The 20,361-nt window shown below is 36.6% G+C and overlaps 1 protein-coding gene across 13 annotated transcripts in view; it reads right to left on the bottom strand.

The window, feature by feature from the left end:
* enah (ENAH actin regulator) overlaps positions 1 to 20,361 on the bottom strand; it is a 106,726-nt gene that overhangs the window by 22,185 nt on the left and 64,180 nt on the right. For 11 of the 13 annotated variants that reach the window (XM_077220181.1, XM_077220183.1, XM_077220189.1 and 8 more), the window contains exon 4: positions 7,034 to 7,106. In XM_077220181.1, coding sequence (XP_077076296.1) covers positions 7,034 to 7,106 — 73 coding nt within the window. Of the gene's footprint in view, positions 1 to 7,033; positions 7,107 to 16,629; positions 16,745 to 16,885; positions 17,026 to 20,361 lie in introns of those variants that run through there. The other 2 variants (XM_077220184.1, XM_077220185.1) reach the window with 1 other exon arrangement.

Here is a 20,361-nt window from a genome sequence, read left to right as displayed (position 1 = left end):
TTGAAAAAAGATAACCTTACATTTATTTTCATTATCTTCAGAAAAAAATATTTTTTTTGTCAGTACTTACTCACCCTCAAGTTGTTCCAAACCTGTATGAATTTCTTCCTTCTGTTGAACACAAACTAAGATATTTTGAAGAATGTTGGTAATCAAACAGTTGACGGTAGCCATTGACTTCCATAGCAGGAAAAAAAAATACTATGGAAGTCAATGGGGTTCATCAACTGTTTGATTACCAACATTCTTCAAAATATCTTCATTTGTGTTCAACAGAAGAAAGAAATTCATACAGGTTTGGAACAACTTGAGGGTGGGTAGATGACTTTCACTTTCATTTTGGGGGTGAACTATCCTCTAATACAAACTTATCTTGTTTTAATGTGCACTGGAAGATTTTTTCACTTGTTTTGAGTATAAACTAAACTATAATCTGTTAGTATAGTAACACAAAAATACACTTCTATTCAAATACAGTTATATACAATCTATGAAAGCAAGTTTTATTATTGTACGCAGTATTGCTTTAAGGAAATGCAGCTTGGATTTCCAGTAAGGATTTTCAGCTATTTTACTAAAACCAGTCATTAAAGACTCATTAAAATGCATAAAGATGTAATATGAAGAGTTATGCATATCATTTCCAACTTGAAAAAACCAAAATCATGTATGAAGATTGGTGATATAGAAGAAAATTATAATAAGTAAGCAACGGTAGTCCAAAAGAGGGAAAAATTACTGCAATCTATTACTAAAAAATAATAGTTAAATGTAGAAAAGAGGCCAACATTGATTAAACAATGACAGACCATTGTGAGAAAGTAGGCAGAATGAGCACCATACTGAACTCTTCTCGGCAAGTGCAATTCCCCTCTCTCCTGGAAAAGCCCAGCAATTTGGTTAATGTTGGCTTTGTCCAAGCTAAGCCATATGGTCTCTTTTGCAAGGCTTCCTCCAAAATTTCAAGATTTGGGCTCTCTGATTCTCCCCTATACAGAAGGAAGAACATCTCCGAGAGGCCGGTGCAGCACATCCCGAAGGAGCTCAGAAATCAGGATGAGGGCTTTCTGTAGATGAAGGGTCATTCATAAAGAGATGACAGACATCCGGACGTGGCTGCAGAGCGATTGTGCTGAAGTGTGAAGAAGTGGCGATGATTATGACGATCAGCTTTAAATGATGCCATCAGTCTGTTAATGGCTCCAATCTCGCCCTGCTAGTGGGATACGTTTGGGAAAATGGGCTTTTGTATCTCCACCTGACAGATGTGCTGAAAGCAGATGAACTCAAACCTGTATCAACGTCTTGCTGGCTATTTTTATCCTCCCATTACGCCACTTCATGTATTTTTAATCAAATACTAATAAAGTATATTTTTGGCTCACAGAACACGAGTCGACCCATGTCACTGCGGTCCTGCTGGAGTGAAGATGGAATTAAAACAGCTTGGAGGGAATAAAATAAGCTAAAAACTACAATATCCTGGTGTATGTCCTGGTGACGAGAGACACCGCCAAATATTTAGTTTCCCAGCACGAAAGGGACAAAAATGTAGCATGTTTAAGTACAAGGGACAGCATGCACTTCAACCAAAAAGGGTATAAATTAACCATTTTTGAGGTCGTGCGAGAATTATTTTGTCATCATTTCATTGTGAGGTTTACAAAAATGCTCAAGCCTCTAATTCAAAGCATGTGTGTACTAAAACACTCCACAAAATTAAAAGACAAAAATAAAAGCTAAAAAAATTGCTCTAGAAAGAAACATTCTAGGCCTCAAACATTGTGGTTCTTTTGCACAAACAAACAAAAATGGACACTTGACACTGACTCACACTGAAAGAATTTAGATGTGAAACCACAGAAGACTGAGTGACAAATCCTCTTTAAGTCTCTATTTTAAGTCCCAAACTGCACTTTTCTGTCATTGGGTCAATATATTTGTTGCAGTGAGTATTAGGATATTATGCAACAACAATTTCTTCACACTCATGCATCATTTAAAGGCGGTCTGAAGTGGTGACTTTTTCGAGGTGACTGTTCAGAGAAAATCACCTGGTGTGCTTCGGAAGTAACTAAAATTCCTATAGCATGCTAGTATGTGACACTTATAATAAAGTGACCTAAGCAGCCTTTTGACAAATCTCATTCACACCACCAGAGTCCTCTGGCCTGTCTGACAGCACTACTAATTCATCATCTGACAGTATGCAGATGCCCTGATGGCTGTTTATAAATGACTGTGAGTAACCTGCTTATCATTCCTTTCTTCTGCTCTCCTTCTCAGCTGCATTGTATCAGTTTTGCATCATGAGATGACATCAGACAGTAAGCATGCACCCGGTTCCATTGACTGCAATAGCTAAATATGGCTATGGGCCGGCACGCCACGGCCGGCCGGGTGGGCGGCAGCAGGCCAACTCCATTACACACACTCAAAGACATTCTTTCAGAGAATATGAGCTCTTCACTTTCTGGCTGATCTTACACAGACGGAGGAAAATATCCTTATATGGAGCATTTCCACTATATGTATATTACAACACCTGGCTGACGAACACAATCTGTAGGAATGTATGAATGACAGTTTCGACTTCATATAAAAGGGATAGTTCACCCCAACATTAAACTTATGCCATTTCTTTTATATGTCAGTCAAATACCCAAATCAATCTGAAATTAATTGAGAGTTGAGAATCAAAATCGATTTGTGAATTCAGTGAACCGAAAAAAGTGGCATAAAAATAATAAATAAAAATAATTATAATAAAAAAGTGTTGGCATTGTTCTAGCATTCCTTGAACAATGGGGATTTCAAAGAGATGGATCCAGTATTGTTATTGTTAACTAAAACTATCTTCATTCATTTAAATGCTGGAATATTGTTTTTTAAAAGCTAAATAGAAATATTTTTTAAAAATACCAAAACTTTTACTAAAATAAAAAAGTCAATTTTTGGGACTGGGTCCCATCATGCTTTTTAGCACTCAAACTCACTATATTTCCAGCTTATTTTAATATGACCCAACACTTTCTCTATCATGAAAAATATTTATGCTTAAACTGTGGTCTAAAGTTGCTGTTCTATCAACAGCTTATCCTAAAATTGGGGTCTTGGGGCACCCTATGGCAAAACTGTGAATACATTATATGACCGAAATCTTTTCATTTTCTTTGCAATATAAATTCACACAGTTTACAAAGACTCTGTGACCTTGAATACAAAACAGAGAAAAATCACTTCACAGAACATTTTTTTGAAAAATAGCCAGTTTTGAAGGGAAGGCCAGAGCTATTAAACCCTGCACAGTATCTCTCCAAGAGTGCAGGCATTGTCCGTCCCACACTATTTTAGTGAACTCAAAAACACAACCATGATGTGAAAACTTGACACAGATGATTACAAATCAGTATTGTGTGTGCAGTGTACTGAATCCATGTACACTCCTCAGGCTCTTCACTATGCCGTGGAGCACGTTTGTCTGGAGCAAAAAAGTCAACCAAACAATGTTTGTTATGCAGGACGCGCAACAGTGTCCAACAGTGTCCTCGCCTGGCTTACGACACGCAGGGAATACACCAATAGTTAATGTTTGCACAGGCTGCAGGGGCTCTTTAGATAAAGCCTGTAAAGATTTGAGATCTCTTCTGTAGCAAAGAAGTAGGACATGACCAATGCTGAGTCACCATCAAAAGACTGAGATCAGGTTCAGTATTCTACAGAGCGCCTCAGACTCCTCTGGGTACGTCTCATGGAATGATACATCAATGATGGAGAAACACTCAAGTAACAGAGCTATTGAAGATCTTTCCCTACTCTCCATCAAAGCAAAGGATAATAACTTTCATTAAGTCATTAAGGACAACACAAATTAAAAGGGGGCCTTTTTACATAATAAATGTGGCTGTTCTTACCGTGAATGATGCGTCATGTACGTTAATCTAAAGAAAAAATTGGACAGAAGGATAGTTTTCATAATCTTTCTGCCTCTTTGTAATAATTTTCTGCTAACGCACAGACAAAAGCCACACATTATTAATAAAAATTAAATCACACACTAAATGCACTTAGTTTTTCACCCATGGCTTCTCCATTGTGGCTAAATTTTTGTTAAATAAATAATGACACAGTGTAATATGTCAGGTGCTGTTCATCTAAAATGTTTATATGTATATACACACACATATACGAATATATGGACAGACATATATGTGCGTGTGTATATATATATAAAATATATAATCATCTTTTAGTTAGCAGGTCTTGAAATTAGGTAAATACAATCTCAGATGAACAACAACATGACATACACTGTCATCATTTATTTAACAAAAATAAAGCCAAAATGGAGAAGCCATGGGTGACAAACAAAGTACACCTTATGATTCGACTGCTTGTAGAGCCACTTCTAGCAGCAATAACTTGATGTAATCATTTTCTGTATGACTTTATCAGTCTCTCACATCATCCTGGGGGTATTTTTGCCTCTTCTTTATAACGTTGCTTCATTACTTTGAGGTTTGTGGGCATTTGTTTATGCACAGCTCTCTTAAGGTCTTACCACAGAATTTCAGTCTGGTTGAGGTCTGGACCTTGACTAGTCCTTTGACTAGCAAACCTTAATTCTTTAATTTTTCAGCTATTTGCTGGTAGATTTGCTGGTGTTCTTGGCATCATTGTCTTGTTGCATGGCACAATTTCGGGCCAAGCTTTAGTTGTCGGATAGATGGCTTCACATTTGACTCTAGAATACTTCGGTATACTGTACAGAGGAGATCATGGTCGACTCAATGACTGCAAGGTGCCCAGGTTCTGTGGCTGCAAAACAAGCCCAAATCATCACTCCTCACCACAGTGCTTGACAGGTGGTAGAGGTGTTTGTGCTGATATGCTGTGTTTGGTTATCGCCAAATGTTCGCCAAATCTCCACTTTGGTTTTGTCTGTCCAAAGGATATTGGTTCCAAAAGTCTTGTGGTTGTTCAGATGCAACTTTGCAAATCTAAGCCGTGCTGCCATGTTCTTTTTAGAGAGAAGCAGTTTTCTCTTGGCAACCCTTCCAAACATGCCATACTTTTCCTAATTATACAGTCAAAAAAATTGAACATTTCACGGCCTGTAGAGTCTGAGGTCCGGTACTTGGTTTTTTTTTCTTGCAATTTCCCTGAGCACTGCACGGTCTGACCTTGGGATGAATTTTTTGGGACGTCCACTCCTGGGAAGATTGGCAACTGTCTTAAATGTTTTCCAATTGTGAATAATCTTCCTCATTATAGAATGATGGTTTTCAATTGTATGGAAATGGCCGTATAACACTTCCCAGGTTTTAGGCAGCAACAATTACTTCTAAGATTATTGCTGATGCCTTTCCTCCTTGGCATTGTGTTACACACCCGAATGCTCCAGGACAGCAAACTGCCAAAACTTCTGCTTTTATAGAGGTGGTCATGCTTGCTGATGATCAGTTAATCAAAGGCATTTAATTAGCAGTGCCTGACTGCTACTTACCCTCTTAATTCCTATGACCCTTTTTCATTATATAATAATAGATATAAAATGCCACGTCTAACAACAGCACTTAACTCTTTACCACCCATTGATAGAAATTTCCATAATTTATGAGACAACGCTTGCAAGCCATTGACGGAAATTTCCAGCTTTCCACTGTTATACGGTAGGGGGGGGGGCGCTATTACGCAACTTCTGAAAGAGTACTGAAACTCCTGATCAAAACACAGGCGAAAAAGAAGCAGAAATAAACGCTATCATATGTAAACAGATGCATATGTAAAATAACGCGTCAATATTAAACAGCATATAAATAAAACTGGCTAATGTTATTGAATGAAAAGTTGACCCAGGATGAGGTTTTGGACCGCGACGCTTTGGGAGTGTTGATGGGCTCGATCTACTCCATCTATGTTTTGATCATCATTCTGTATCCAATCTGGATGTAGTCTGACAAAAACGTGTTTTTCCTATTTTTTTATTTTTTTTTATTAAACTTACCAATATTCAAAAAGGAATGCATGAAGCTAGAATAAAAATTGTTTTGTTGTTGTTTAAAGGCAGAGGGTCTGTTCTTTTGATATATTGCATATTCAAATATTCATACAACTGATTATTCTAGGGGCCATGAAACTTTCGTGAAAATGATTAAAAATGCTGGTGGTGGCTGGCAACTTTTTTCAAAAACACTGTCAGGGAAAGAGTTAACATGACTACTGTACACATCATATAGCACAGCCTCTTGGTAACATTTTAAGCCTTACTGCAATAAAATCTAATAAGGATGCAAAAGTTGCCTCAATAGTATGGTATTATTGAAGAGAAAAAGTAGAAAGAAAAAGTCTGTCAAGGAGGCTGAGCTTTGAGCATGTATATTCCAGTCAAGCAGCCTCAACCTTGACTGCTGCTTCCTTTGGGAACTCATTGCAGAAAAGCTTTTCATTAACAAGACCTGGGTTAGTAACAGCCTCCGTCATCCTTTGAAGTCCACAGAATTCTTGATAAAAACACGCTCATGAAAAAGCGAATTCAGAGCTTCAAAGTGGTGATTTAACTGAACTTAGTCCAACAGACATTAACATTACATTGCAACACTATCTGTGTTTGATTCTGCAGTGTGAGGGTTCACCTGGTTCATGTTCTCACCTTCACACATGCAGATGTCAACTCGGAATCTATGAGTGAACATGTTCGCCCATAAGGTGCAAGTTGTTTTGTATTTAAGACTTTAAAGGTGTACTAATCCATTTTCCCCACTAAAACAAATTTCAAAATATTTTGGCAAATACACTATACAAAGCCAAAAATAAGAGCAAGATGACGGTTCTATTGGTATTGGGAAAGCAAATAAGAGACCCTTGAAACAATTTCCTTATCACACCTTCAAATGATGAACAAATAAATGAATCTCATCTGCAGGCTTTTTGATTGATTTAAACTAAAATTGAAACCCTTTGGGTGACTTCTTCACATCAAGACCTATTTGTACTGTTAACTGCAGTCAGTGTCTTTGACATTGGTATTTACCTTCTCTGCACCTCCAGCTCCTCTGGCGAAGGGCCATTCTGCACCTGAGGGGTCTGTCTTGGCAACTGGGGGCCTGTGGAAAGAGGAAAAATCAGAATTAAGCTTCAGTTTTGAAAACTTATGGGAAAGCACTAAGGACATTTAAATCTGATCAATAATGTAAAGTGCACTGGACTGGCCCCAAAAGAGTAACAGAAGACCAGGTTTTAGAGCGAGAGAGAGTAACGGAGCGCTGGCACATCGATCAGGTGTGTTGGACAGCAAGAGATAATTAGGACATTATATATCAGGGAAGGGGAAAAGATTATCTGTAAAAAGAACCATCAGCAGTAGTTCAAGACACTGTGCATTAAAAAAATGGCTAAGCACCAAAATAGAGTCAGAGCCCAGACGAATTACTTAAGGGTGCATTCGAAATTCTGAAAATGTAGTTGAAGTGACATATTTGTCACTTTAACTAAACAAAATGTAACACTATATCATCCTTGTCGGAAGATTTCAACTTTGCTAGAAACACAAGCAAATGCATAACCGTAAAACCATACCAAACAATAAAAATACATTGAAAATAAATAAAATGAAAAAAAAATCATATTAACATATTATAATATGTTATTTATATTAATATTAAAATTAATTATTATTGTCACTATTATCATTATTTTAATATCATTATTATTGTTAGAAATTATATTTATACATTTCTTACAAGAAAATCTAAAATAAAACTAATATTTAAAAACATTTACAAATGAGCAATTAAATGAGCAATTAAAATAGCAACTTTACATCAGAGGATATATGGTTTTATTTTGTGATTTGACTAACATGTATAACTGTATTATCATCAGTGCCAACCCCAGAAAGAAAGACTGAATGATGAGCGCATGCTTGGAATATATCACAGATGGAAATCCAAGCCTTGATATTGCCTTGGGTAAAGAGGCCCTGTTACTTTTGCCAGGTTGGATTTGAGGTTGGAATGAAAGCTTAGCACAAACACAGGACAGGTCTCTGCCGTGACACGATTGACTGATCGATCAATGTGGCATTGTGCAGGTAAGAGAGGTCTGTTTATAAAGTCTGCTCATTACCAGACTACATATGCCCTTCACCATTTCCTGTTTATTTGCTTCTCACAGCATGGCATTGCAAAAACAAAACCTTTTTTATCCTTTCACCTGTTTAACCTGTGTTTTTTCCCCTGCAGTTTGATCATTTTAGTGGGGGAAGGTAGTCTAAATAGCCACATGGTCAAACTATTGACTACATAGCAAAAGGTCTGGTCCATATATCAGATTTGAAACCTTCTGTCCGTCAAAGGAAGAACAGTTAACAGTTTGTTTTGTTTTTACACGTTTTGAATGGAATGTCTGAAAGGGCTTATACCACAATAAAAAATGTAAAAAAACAAAGCACGCTAACATAAACAAAAACATAAAACACATCAAAACATCAAACATAACATTTAACGAACGCAAAAAATAACAAAAATAACAAAACTCAACATAACATACAAACATAAAATCTAAAAAATATAGCAAAACATAAAACTTCAAACATCAAAACAAAACAAAATTTCAAACATAAAACAAACATCAAAAAACATAAATCAACAAAAAACAAAACATAAAACATTTTATATGAAACAAAACAACATAGCAAAACCATAACACATTTACAAAACATAACATTAAACCATAATACATTTACAAACATAACATTAGAAACAAAACAAAAAAACACCATAAAACAGCAAAACACAAAACAACATTTAACATAAAACAACATCTGTCTTGGGATAAAGTCCTTTTTTTAAATCAATATTAAAGTTGGAGCAAAGCAGATCATGGCATGCAATGCACATCGAGTAACAAAGTTAAACTTTACCATAACTAGAAAGAAATGGCTTGCAGAACATGTTAATTGGATTAAACAAGTCTGAATGTAGAATTCTCCTTACAGAACAAGACTCCATGAAAAACATGACATTAGAGCTGAGCCATTCTGGACAAGCCAAGCAGTAATCAAGTCATCTGTCAAATCTAATCTAACATTACAGTTTTGTGCCCCCCTTTAAGAAAGCCAAACGTTCCTGATTGTCCATGCTTGTGTAACCCACTCTACAAATTCCTTCTCAAACGTTCTTTGTCTTTAACACATAAAACACACCTACGCCAGCCTTAATGTGTATGAAAAGGCCCTGTTATATAAGCAAGCACCCTCCATTTCTCTTCCACCCTTGAAACAGAAACAAACATTACAATAAAAATGTGTTGAGCTTATCACAAATTATCAAAGCCAATAAGAATCTAATGATTCAGCAAATTTAGCCACTCCAGAGACTAAGGTCAAACTGTACAAATATTAACTTGATTGGTTATTATGGCCACTTTATGGAGATTTCCAAGTGCAATGACTGCCATTTGAAACACTGACACAAAAGCAAGCATACTTGGCTTATTTAACCCAGCCAATCTGAGCACTTTAAAGGCTGGCTCCGGTCCAAAAGCACTCAGTGTCAGCCTAAATATGAACTGATCCTCCTTTGGTAATGTACTGCTATTAGATCACACACTGATAGCATAAACTCCAATGTACTTCCTACTCTACAAACATGCACAAATAAAATAATACAATTAAAATACAAAATTTTACATAATGTATGTAATTTGTAATAATGTTATTTTTCATTTTATAGCCTAATGTTATCCATTCTAAAAAGATTTAAAAAATGTTTTATCATTATTGGATGCATAATTAAATCGCATCAGTGTATTTACATTTTGCCCCATTTAGCTTACAACTAAAAATGAGTTATTCAACTATTTAACACTACCTATATGTTAATTAGAAATTTCAAAATAAAATGTATCAAAAAATAGTCAATGAAACCAAAGATCATACTCAAACATTATCTTGGTTTAAGTTTCTACTTATCAAAATGGACCAATTATGGACCAACATAAAGCTAAAGAGTCTGAATAGCACCTACATGAGAGGAGGGAACCACCGAACCTCTTCTGACAGCAGATGTACTGTAGAAGCCCATCCTGGTCTTTAGGTGCACTTGTAACAAGTGCGCTAGAGCCGTTCGCATCAACTCCCAAACTGCCATCAATGACTCCATGAGATCTCAGAGAGAGCAGCATGTTGTTCTGCCTACTCCCAAGCAAACACCGCTGTGGTAAAATAAGACCGGACCAATAGGCTGCCAGTTAGACGCTCTGCCACAATGTTCACAGAGCAGGATGTGGTTCACTTATTGCACTTTCCGGACCTGATCAATTATTCATGCCTGGATGGGCGAAGGGTAAAGCGGTCAATGTTACAATCACATCACAACTATTACGATCAGGTGGGTGGAGAAAAACATGAATGTATATAGGCTTAACCCTTTCGAGAAAAAGACAGCAAGAGACGCAGATACAGAAAGACTGAGACTCTGCCTCTGAAACCTACAGTATTAGTGAGCTACCTACAAAATACAATTTAAGATAAACATTTCAGAAAAATTCGAAGAAATTTTTTCCCCCCACACGACGGATCAAATGCGTCTCAGGAAGTCTTTTTAAACACGGACAGGGAGATACATAGCTTGTCTCAAAACCCACAGGATCAAATAATGGGCATGAAATCAAGTTATCGCATGATGACATCAACAACTAAGCTTTCATTTCACAGAGATGGATCATCTGTAAAAAAACACACATTAGGACCACAATGAGTTCAAGGGAGGAAAAATAAACACAATATATATATATATATATATATATATATATATATATATATATATATATATATACACAATCTAATTTTCTACTATTTATTTAAGTTTATTTTTTTGCACTATTTATTATTTTCTAACCAAAAACTTTTGAGGTTAGACTCAATATATATCATATATAGGATCTAATTTTATTACATTTATTTTAGTTTATTTTTTTGCACTATTATTTTCTAACCCAACATGTTTGATGTGGCACTACATCTATTGCCTCATCAGTATAACTGCCACTGCTGTAAACCTCCAAGAATCTTGGTTTTTGCTAGTATGTATCTAAGGGAAACAGTCATATAACTTCATTGATTTTTCAGAGCTCAGCTTACAGTAAAATAAATAGTTTGGTCAGTGTTGTTGAAAACCTGTGTTTCTTTTTTCTTTGGAACAAAACATATATTTTTAAAGATTATTTTGGTCCATACAATACAAGTTAATAAATGCAAAACAACATTGGCCCCATTGACTTTCATTGTATCATCGACCAAAAAATTATTAAGTGTTCTACAGAATAAATAAAGTCATACAGACTTGAAACAAAATGAGGGTAAGTAAATGTGACCGAACATTCATTTTTGGCTGAACTCTTAAGCACTCTTAATCTCTTTAACATTCAAACAGTCACATTAAACAGTCACATTAAACAGTCACATTAAACAGTCACATTAACGCATAAACGCCCCAGGTATGATAAAGTAACAGAAACAGAAAGCAGCTGATTGACAAATGTCCCACAGAGGTCATGGTTGGTCTGGACAAAAATTTATTTACATGGATGTAACAGTGAAGCAACAAATTTACATGAAGTGATTGTCCAAATCCTTAAACATATGAGCAATAATTATTGGGATATTTCCCTTAGCAAGCACCATTAATTGTACACAAAGGCTTGACAATCAGTCCGGGATTAATACACAACCTGTTCTTGAAAGACGAGACAACTTTTTCCTCCTCCGATGTTTTACATATGGGGGAAACAAACATCATCTGACACACAGCCCCAGTCACCTTGTAAATACAACACACAAATCCCCTTATCACTCATATGAGTCGCACAACACGGGCACAAGCCTTCCAATTAATTCCACAGTTGTGTTTCCGCAAATGGGAAATTAGAGTCAAGGGCTACATAATTTTAAGATGAGAAAGCAAACGATAAGTCCTCTAGTTCTAAAACGATTCTGATTGATTATTGAGCAGGTCAGAGAACCGGTTAAATGTGATGTTATTAAACCGAAAGTCTGGGACCTAAAAATAGTAGTAGTAGTTACCAGGCTCTACTTACTACAACTTGCTTAAAATCTTTGTCCATTTATTAACACATTCTATCATGCCCACATAGATATGATAACCTCCAATGTAAAAACCAAACAAAAAACCAAACCGTACAAAACTAAACAAAAACAAAACACAAAACAAAACAAAATACTACAAGTTACTGGGTTCTACATATTACAACTTGCTCAAAATATTTACAGTCTATCACGTCCACACAGATATGATAACCTCCAATTAAAAAAATTAAATAAACAACTAAAATAAGAGTTTATGTTTTTATGCGTTTTGATTTGTTTTAACTAGTAATGCTACTGGGCCTAGATCAGCTGTTTTGTGCACAAGGTGTTGATGTTTTCAGTGTTCTGCATTAACCCAGAGATACTAATAGCATCACCTTATCCCACTTCAGCTCTGGGGAGGGGGAATGAATGCAGTGGCAAGAATGGGCTGCAAAACCACTGAGGGGCTTTTTGATGCAATGTTTCCTAATAAAAGAAACTCTGCTTGGAAACAGTTCTTCCATTACTAGTCCAAATGAAAGGAGAACAAACCCACCACTGAACATGTGGAGAGTGTAAACTATTATATTCAGTACTTCTGAAATAAGTTAACAAGACTTTTATCCAAAGACATCCTGTTAAATCGCACTCCATACAATGTAACTTTTGCTGAGATAATGGCTAGTCAAGCTAACTTCGTTATATTGTGTAGACATGTCATTTAAATGACATTGGAAAACTGTATTATCTTGGAAAGGCAAATCAAATGGAGGAAAACCTACAGGATAAGCAAGATTGAGAATGTGAGAATTGCTGGTAACAGAGTGAAAAGACTGACTCAGCACACCCTGAGAAAAACAGAACTGCTCTTGGATCATTATAGACAATCCGTTTCAGACATGTAATGGTTTTCTGTGATAAACTTGGCATGGCTGTGCTGTTAACTTCAGCAAAGAAGTGTGGAGAGGTTAAGTGGTTTGATTGGATGAAATCTGTCAGTTGTCACAATAAACATACCTTGACAAGTATTTTGGTTTGACATTCAACAAATTAAATTTCAGAATTAAGTTCCTGTCATGGCTTGAGGAAACGTGCAAATTGCTATGAACTTATGCTAGATGGCTACGTACCTTTTTTGCTTGAAACTCAATGAATTTTAAAACTCTACATCTACAAAAAATGTACTTGCATTGAAATTAATAATTTGATACAATGGACGTATTGTGTACATACATGTTTTTACATTGTACTTATATTTTGAAAATACCTCCATGTAATTACAGCTGTAATAAATGTATGTAATTAGGTATTCAAGGCAAGCACGAAGTGCTGAAAACCAATTGTAATTGCTATTTGAAAAAAAAAAAAAAAATTTCCCCTAAAACGCATCATACAGCCCAAACCGAAAGGCCTAGAGACTTGAAACTCGGCCAGATAGTAGGCCACACTTTTGGGGAGAACCTGTCAGTGTATGACCCCGATTGGCCCGTAGGTGGCGCTACAGCAACCAAAAGTACTAAATTGCTCATAACTCATAGACCGTTAGGTCCTAGCCTCACGCTTTTTACATCACTGTGATCCTTGGCTCAAGACGAACAAGATGTACAGTATATCTCCGATTCCGATTTAAGCAAAAAGGAAAAAAGTTATGTCGGATTTTGTCCAAAACCTACTTTTGCGAACTAGTCCCTGGTTTTTCGCCCGATCGGAACCAAACCAGTCTAGGCCTATTCTCTGGACTTTCGAGATCAATAATTATCGAAAAAAAAGTTGAAATTTTGCAATTGGGTGGCTGTAACAGGGTCATTTAGAAAAGGGGCGTGGCAAAATACACGCCCCTTTTCTAAATGTATTTAGAAAACTATAACTGTTAAAAAGCTTCAAAACCATGTATTTCCTATGGTAAATTGCCTGTATTAGCTGTAAATGGTCTTTTCCATCTACGATCATATAATGTTCATATCATAATGTTCACAACCATCATAAATCATTCTAGAATGTGATTTATCATTGTAAATCATCCTATAACATGGTAAATCATGCTAGAATCATATTAAATCATACTAGAATGTGTTCAATTGTGGTAAACCGTGCTACAGCAGGGTAAATCATTTTGAATCATACTAGAACTTGGTATATCATGGTAAACTATGGTAAATCATGCTAGATTCATGGTAAATTAGGGCTGGGCGATATGGCCAAAAAATCATATCTCGGTATTTTTTGGTTAAATGGCGATATACGATATATATCTCGGTACTTTCTACGTTTTTCGATTTGGATAAAGAAAATCTGTATTGATTTAAAAAAAAAAAATTATTTCACATCCTGCTCAATGATTTCCAAACAATGTTGATATTGAAGGATATGGAAACAAATATAGTGAATATAATGTAGGCTATGCAATATATTATGTGCAAAAAGGTGGTTAAAATCACATTACATTGTAACATTACAAACTAAAAACAAATATATTTCTTTTTCCTTTTTAAAATGACTTAAGGCTAAACTAAAAATGAAAATAAAAACAAAAGCATAAACTAATTATATTAGCCCTGCATTTGATTACCCCATTATAATGGTCACTTTCATAAAAATATACTTGTAGGTTTAAAATTCCACATATGGCACATTTATTGTCTCCAACAACAAATATTTTAGCAATAGCCTATGTATATTTTAGTCAGAATTATTGCGCTATTGTGCTTGTCTGTTTGGCGCGCATGCGCGGGGCTGCACTCAATAACAGAAGCTTGAATTTTAGCGGAGATTCACTTGCAGAAGCTCGTCCTCTCCTGACAGTGAAATGGACATTTTTGTTTGATTTTCTAACATTTACAGATGGAGAATATACCCATGAAATGTAAGTTAAGCACTGATGAAAGCACCACGTCTCAAACGCATTAAAAAGCGCAAGTATATGTCAGTCAGCAACAGTCTCTGTCAGAGCATCTGACAGGGCAAGCTGCTTTAAACTTGTTAACTATGTCTTACCAGTTATTTTAAAGCGCTTAATATAAGCTTGTGTCATGTTTAGGACAAATTGTAGGCTACCATGTAGGCTTTCACTGCATAAGCTCACACTGCGTCCTCCGCTATTTTTCAGATGTGCTCGTATTAAAATAGTGTATCGATATAAACGGTATTGCTTCATTCTATATCGTGAGGATAAAAAATATCGATATATTGTACAAACTCGATATACCGCCCAGCCCTATGGTAAATCATACTGGAACATGGTAAATCATGAAAAAAATCACACTAAAATGTGGTATATCATGGTAAATCATGCTAAAACAAGGTCTATTCCATCTATGATGTCAGTGGTTAAATGCTTGCTACATGAAACGTAATGTCTTTTGATGCTTTTGAGCTTAACTGCCTTAACTGCTTGAACACCGATAAATGCTGCTTGCAGCTTTAATTACATTTGAAATTACACTGCTGACCCTTCCCTTACACCTTAATCCACCCTTGAAGCTACCCATACCACCACACCTGTGCCTAACCTTACCCGTATCACACCTCAATAGCAGCACAAGTGTTTTACAATACAATAAACAATAAGTACATTGTACTTATTTTTCAATGTAAGTAAATCCTACTTAAAGCCACTTAATACAAAGTGGGACCTAAACGAATAATGCGCAAAGAATGGTGCGTTTTTGCTTTATGCTATTCGATTGATGAAGGTGCTGTAAAATCAATCATTATATATTTTATTGTAAATGCACAATACATGGTATTTTGTACATGCAACTTAGTTTTATTGTTAAAAAAAGCATTTAATTCATTTTAACAAATTTACCATTAATACAGATGCTGTATCCATTGCATCTGACATGTTTGCTAACTGATGCCCCAACTAAAAATCTCTGGGCTTATGAGTTTTTGTTTTGAGTTTCCCCACTCATAATTAAAAAGTTTATGTCATTTGTGTTCAACTCATAAACAATATCTTTCCGACATAACTTAAATGCACCGTTAAAGGTTAAGTAATTCTCAGCCACTAGTGGCAACAAACGGAAGTGTAAAAAAATGTAATTGCCAAATGTCATTAGTCAGACAAACTCATCATTCCTGCCCTCAAACTCAAGCAATTGGTTGAGTCTACGAACAGTGCACTTTAAATCAAGCTCTACACCTTTACATTTTGTAGCTAAAGTGTATAAGCCAAATAGTCAAACCAAAATTATGATAAACAAACATACAGTATTACACGCTGTGGTGCTCACACAGATAATGCTTGTTTCTAAGACAGAATATGACAAGCAAGCATCAGTATCAGCATAACACTGATCCAGACCTTTACAAAGATCAGATTTTTAAAGATTAAATGTGTCTTTATATCTAAAAAAAGGTATATTTAGCTTTATTCATAACCATTTTACAACAAACCATAAGCACATTACAGTTTGTCTGAACCCAAATGTTACATAATTCAGTCCTGGAAAAGAGTTGTACCACACCAAAGTACCTGACTACCCCTGCTGGGAGTCTCTCCCCGCTAAAGCCCCTTCCCTCCCCATCAAACTCACTCCTCAAGATGATCTCAGTGCGGCTGATCTTCGGCGGGAAGCGGTACACTCTGGGTGCTGGCATGATGGACAGGTGCCTTTCTGCTCTGACGCTCTGAACCCAGACCAAGTCCCTCTGGGAGAGTTGTGGTAGAGATACTTAGCTCAAATGTTTATTACCCAAGTCCGATTCCAACAAGAAAAATTGAAGAATAAATCTATATAACTAAGCTCAGAACTCGAAATGATGCTATAGCTCCAAAGCAACCAAGCTAACCTGCAGCCTGAAGAATTTAAGTGGCAAGACAAGCTCTGCAGCTATTGAGAAAGATGTAGAGGAAACCCTTCTGCAATGAGGACTATTAAGAGTCTGGGACAAGAGGATGATCTCATTGATAAAAAGTGTTCAGGGCCGCCAACGTCATCTGTCCCACCTTAGCTGTTGGAGCAATTGGGTGGTCATGTGGTGTCAAGTCAGAAACCAAACACATACCAGACACGGGGTCCATCCCACCCCTTTCAAGCCATATTCAGGCTCCACAGCCAGAAAAACAAACTCTTTTTGGCTCAGGAATGTTCTGTTCTGCTATTTCCCCACAGAGGAACCAGGTCTCAAAAGATAAACACCTGTCCTGCCAAACTGTGAGGTCTGAAAACAGGGCGACCTTCATTTAGACCTCGAGACGCAGCAGGCTCCTGGGGGTCTACGTCTGGACGGGTTGAAAAGCCTGCTTTGTTCTGACATGGATGAGCTCATGCAATCCCACATATTTAACGACTGTCAACAGGTCATCATAAGACAGTATTTATACACTGAAAGGTGGCACAACACCTTAACTCATGACCTTCTTACATGTTGTGGTTAAGCTACTAGTCTAAGCAGGATGATATATGGAAGCTAGTGACCGATACCTAAAATAAGAGCTCCATTTGAAAATAAATGATCACATGTATAAGTTGTAACAGTTACCAGGCACAGTTTCTGTGAAATCGAACAACTTTTCTGACTATACAAAGTTATTTTCCTTGTGCTTCTAGTTTTCCCTATCAGAATTTTCCTCCCTCCATCTTTCCATTTCAGAAGCGATTAAATAAAGTTCAGGACACAAGAGCCATGTGAGCCATCTGGACTTATAAAGATCAGATTTTTCCAATTTTAGGTAAAAAAAAAAAGAAAAAAAAAAAGAAAGAAATCTGTCATTACTCACCCTTAAGTCATTCCAAACCCACAACAAGACTTTCGTTCATCTTCGGACGCAAAAATTAAGATATTTTAATAGTGGCTTTCTGTCCCTCCATTGCCAGCTACGAAACTACCACTTTGAAGCTTCAAAAAGTTCATAAAAGGGATTGTAAAACACATCCATTTGAATCAGCGGTTTAGTCCACATTTTCTGAAGAGACACAATCGTGTTTTATGATGAACAGATTGAATTTAGGCCTTTATTCACATATAAACATTGACCAGTGAACATAAACAGAGGCTCAGCCCAAACCTGCCTGACGCGCGAGAACAAACCTCTTGTGGAAGCTCAAACATGCTGCGTAACGCAAGAATAAACATCAATTCATATATGGATTAGTTTTACAATCTCTATCAACGTTTTGAAGCATCAAAGTGGTTTTGGGGGTTTTCATTTTTGATTAAACTATCCCTTTAAGAATCTGCACAGTTGAAATCCTTATTAAATTACTATACATATTACATTAGGCACATTCATCTGGTTTTAAGATCTTGTTTACTTACTATTTTTTTTTTAAATGAGACAAAAATACTCATTAAGAGTTGCACAATACATTGGTACCACATCAGTTATCGGCTGATAGTAGACTTTCTTTTTTAATTGGTTGGTATCAGTCAATATTTCATATTGTGCATAGTCATTAGATTTTTTTTTTGTCATTTAACGGTTATCGGCCATAGGATGAACATAACTATCGCCTTATTGTATTAGCCAGAAATGTTTTATTTGTGCATCTCGATTAAAATATCTTGAATGAAAAGTTCAATAACAGTCCACATTGCCAAAGTGATATATACAGAAGACACTGTCTTATTCCTCACTGAGATGTCACGGCGTGAGAAATCACACTGCTTCAGCTAAGCCAGCGTATTGGAGGAGCTTAACCAACAGCAACTAAATTACACAACTCCTGCCGGCCCGTCAGCAATACAACAAACTTCACATCCGAGTCCTAAACCACAAACACCTGCATGTCTCTGCCAGTAAGAAATCATTCCTTTGTTCACACATTTCAAACAGTCATGTCAAGGTGGGAGATAAACAAAAAAAACAATAGTGAGGAAACGTAAAGTTTACAATAATTAAACTCAATTTACCCGTGGGAAAGATAAAAGGTCACATTTCTCATGTACACTCCTCAGGCGGGATTGTCTGGTTTGGACAGGTTGATTTCTAAATGACAAACACGTTCATACATTTACCTCACCAATACATCAATCAGCACATCCATCACGCCTGCATGTATATATAGTCCATGTTGCCAAGAGCTCTATGGCTGTCTGCCCTACAAGAGCTCCTCAGTCATGCTGGCAACAGCATTTATATAAAAACTAACAAAATCTCACACAGTCCATGGCTCCAGTGTCATGGTGGGTAACATCACCCAGGCATGTGACTGTGTGTTGCACATTACACCCAACTAAAATTAGCAGACACATTCTAGGGGTTTGGAAAAAAGGGCTTTTGATTCTCCAGGACCCCTCAACCAGCATAAACACATCCGGATGACATGCTGCACATAAAACTACACAAAATATATACACAAACTTCTTCAAAGTGGATCCCCGGTACCTAAACATATGCAACGGGATGACACACAACAATAAACGGGTCACAAACATTCCGATCAGGCCATGTAAACATATTACCTGATGTGACGCTCCAAAAATACAAACACAGCAACTAAGAGACTTAAAAAAAGAGATGACTACATTGTTATTGTTATTCCACCTGAGTCTGTGATTAGACACGGTGTAAAAGACAGTGGATCACATTCTGTGGCATGTGGTACTTGACAAGTATTAGCTCACCTGAGGTCATGAATATGCTAAGAAAACACCAGCTGACATGGTTTATTAATAAGTCTGCCTAGTAACACTGCAATTCTCTATGCAATCAACAGGGGGCGCATTTCAATTTTATGAGTCTCTTTTTTTTTCTCTCTTCAGTGTGAGTATGCCAGTGTTAATAAATAACACCAAATAGCTAAGAGCTAAATTGTTTAAAACAAATCAATTGTTTTTTTGCCTGCCAGAGCCTTAATTTTCTAAATTACTTGGCTGAGGATTTATTCGTAAATAAATGTGAGTGAAAAAACAGTCATGAAGGATTTCAAGTTCAAAAACGCATAAATACTGTAATTTGACAAAGTGTGTTGCCAAACAAACGTCTACAAATCTAAAAAGCACTCAAACATGCACCAAAGGTTAATTGCATCTTGACTGAACTTCATTCAGAGCTTCAGTAAAAGAGCTAATACACATACATACTGCAAACAAGTTCACTTAGAGACCTGGATACAAACTGCAGTTAGTTAGATGGCTCTAACAGAACTGAGCGCAGACATTTAGCCCTACCGCAGCTGTACACAGCTTAATGTTGACAATGGAGTGAATTAAAGGGGGAGCCAATTACGCCTTTCTGTTTTGGCTCAGTCATATGGGATCCTGGCTGGTTAGTGGTTTAACACACTCCCCAAAAATACTGTCTCCATGCCAGGTACAGGCAA

Source organism: Siphateles boraxobius, unplaced genomic scaffold (genome assembly GCF_051911475.1).
Source record: "Siphateles boraxobius isolate OS27281-9 unplaced genomic scaffold, OSU_SipBor_1 8, whole genome shotgun sequence".
Classification (NCBI taxonomy): Eukaryota; Metazoa; Chordata; class Actinopteri; order Cypriniformes; family Leuciscidae; genus Siphateles; species Siphateles boraxobius.
This window is presented reverse-complemented; position numbering and strand designations above follow the sequence as displayed.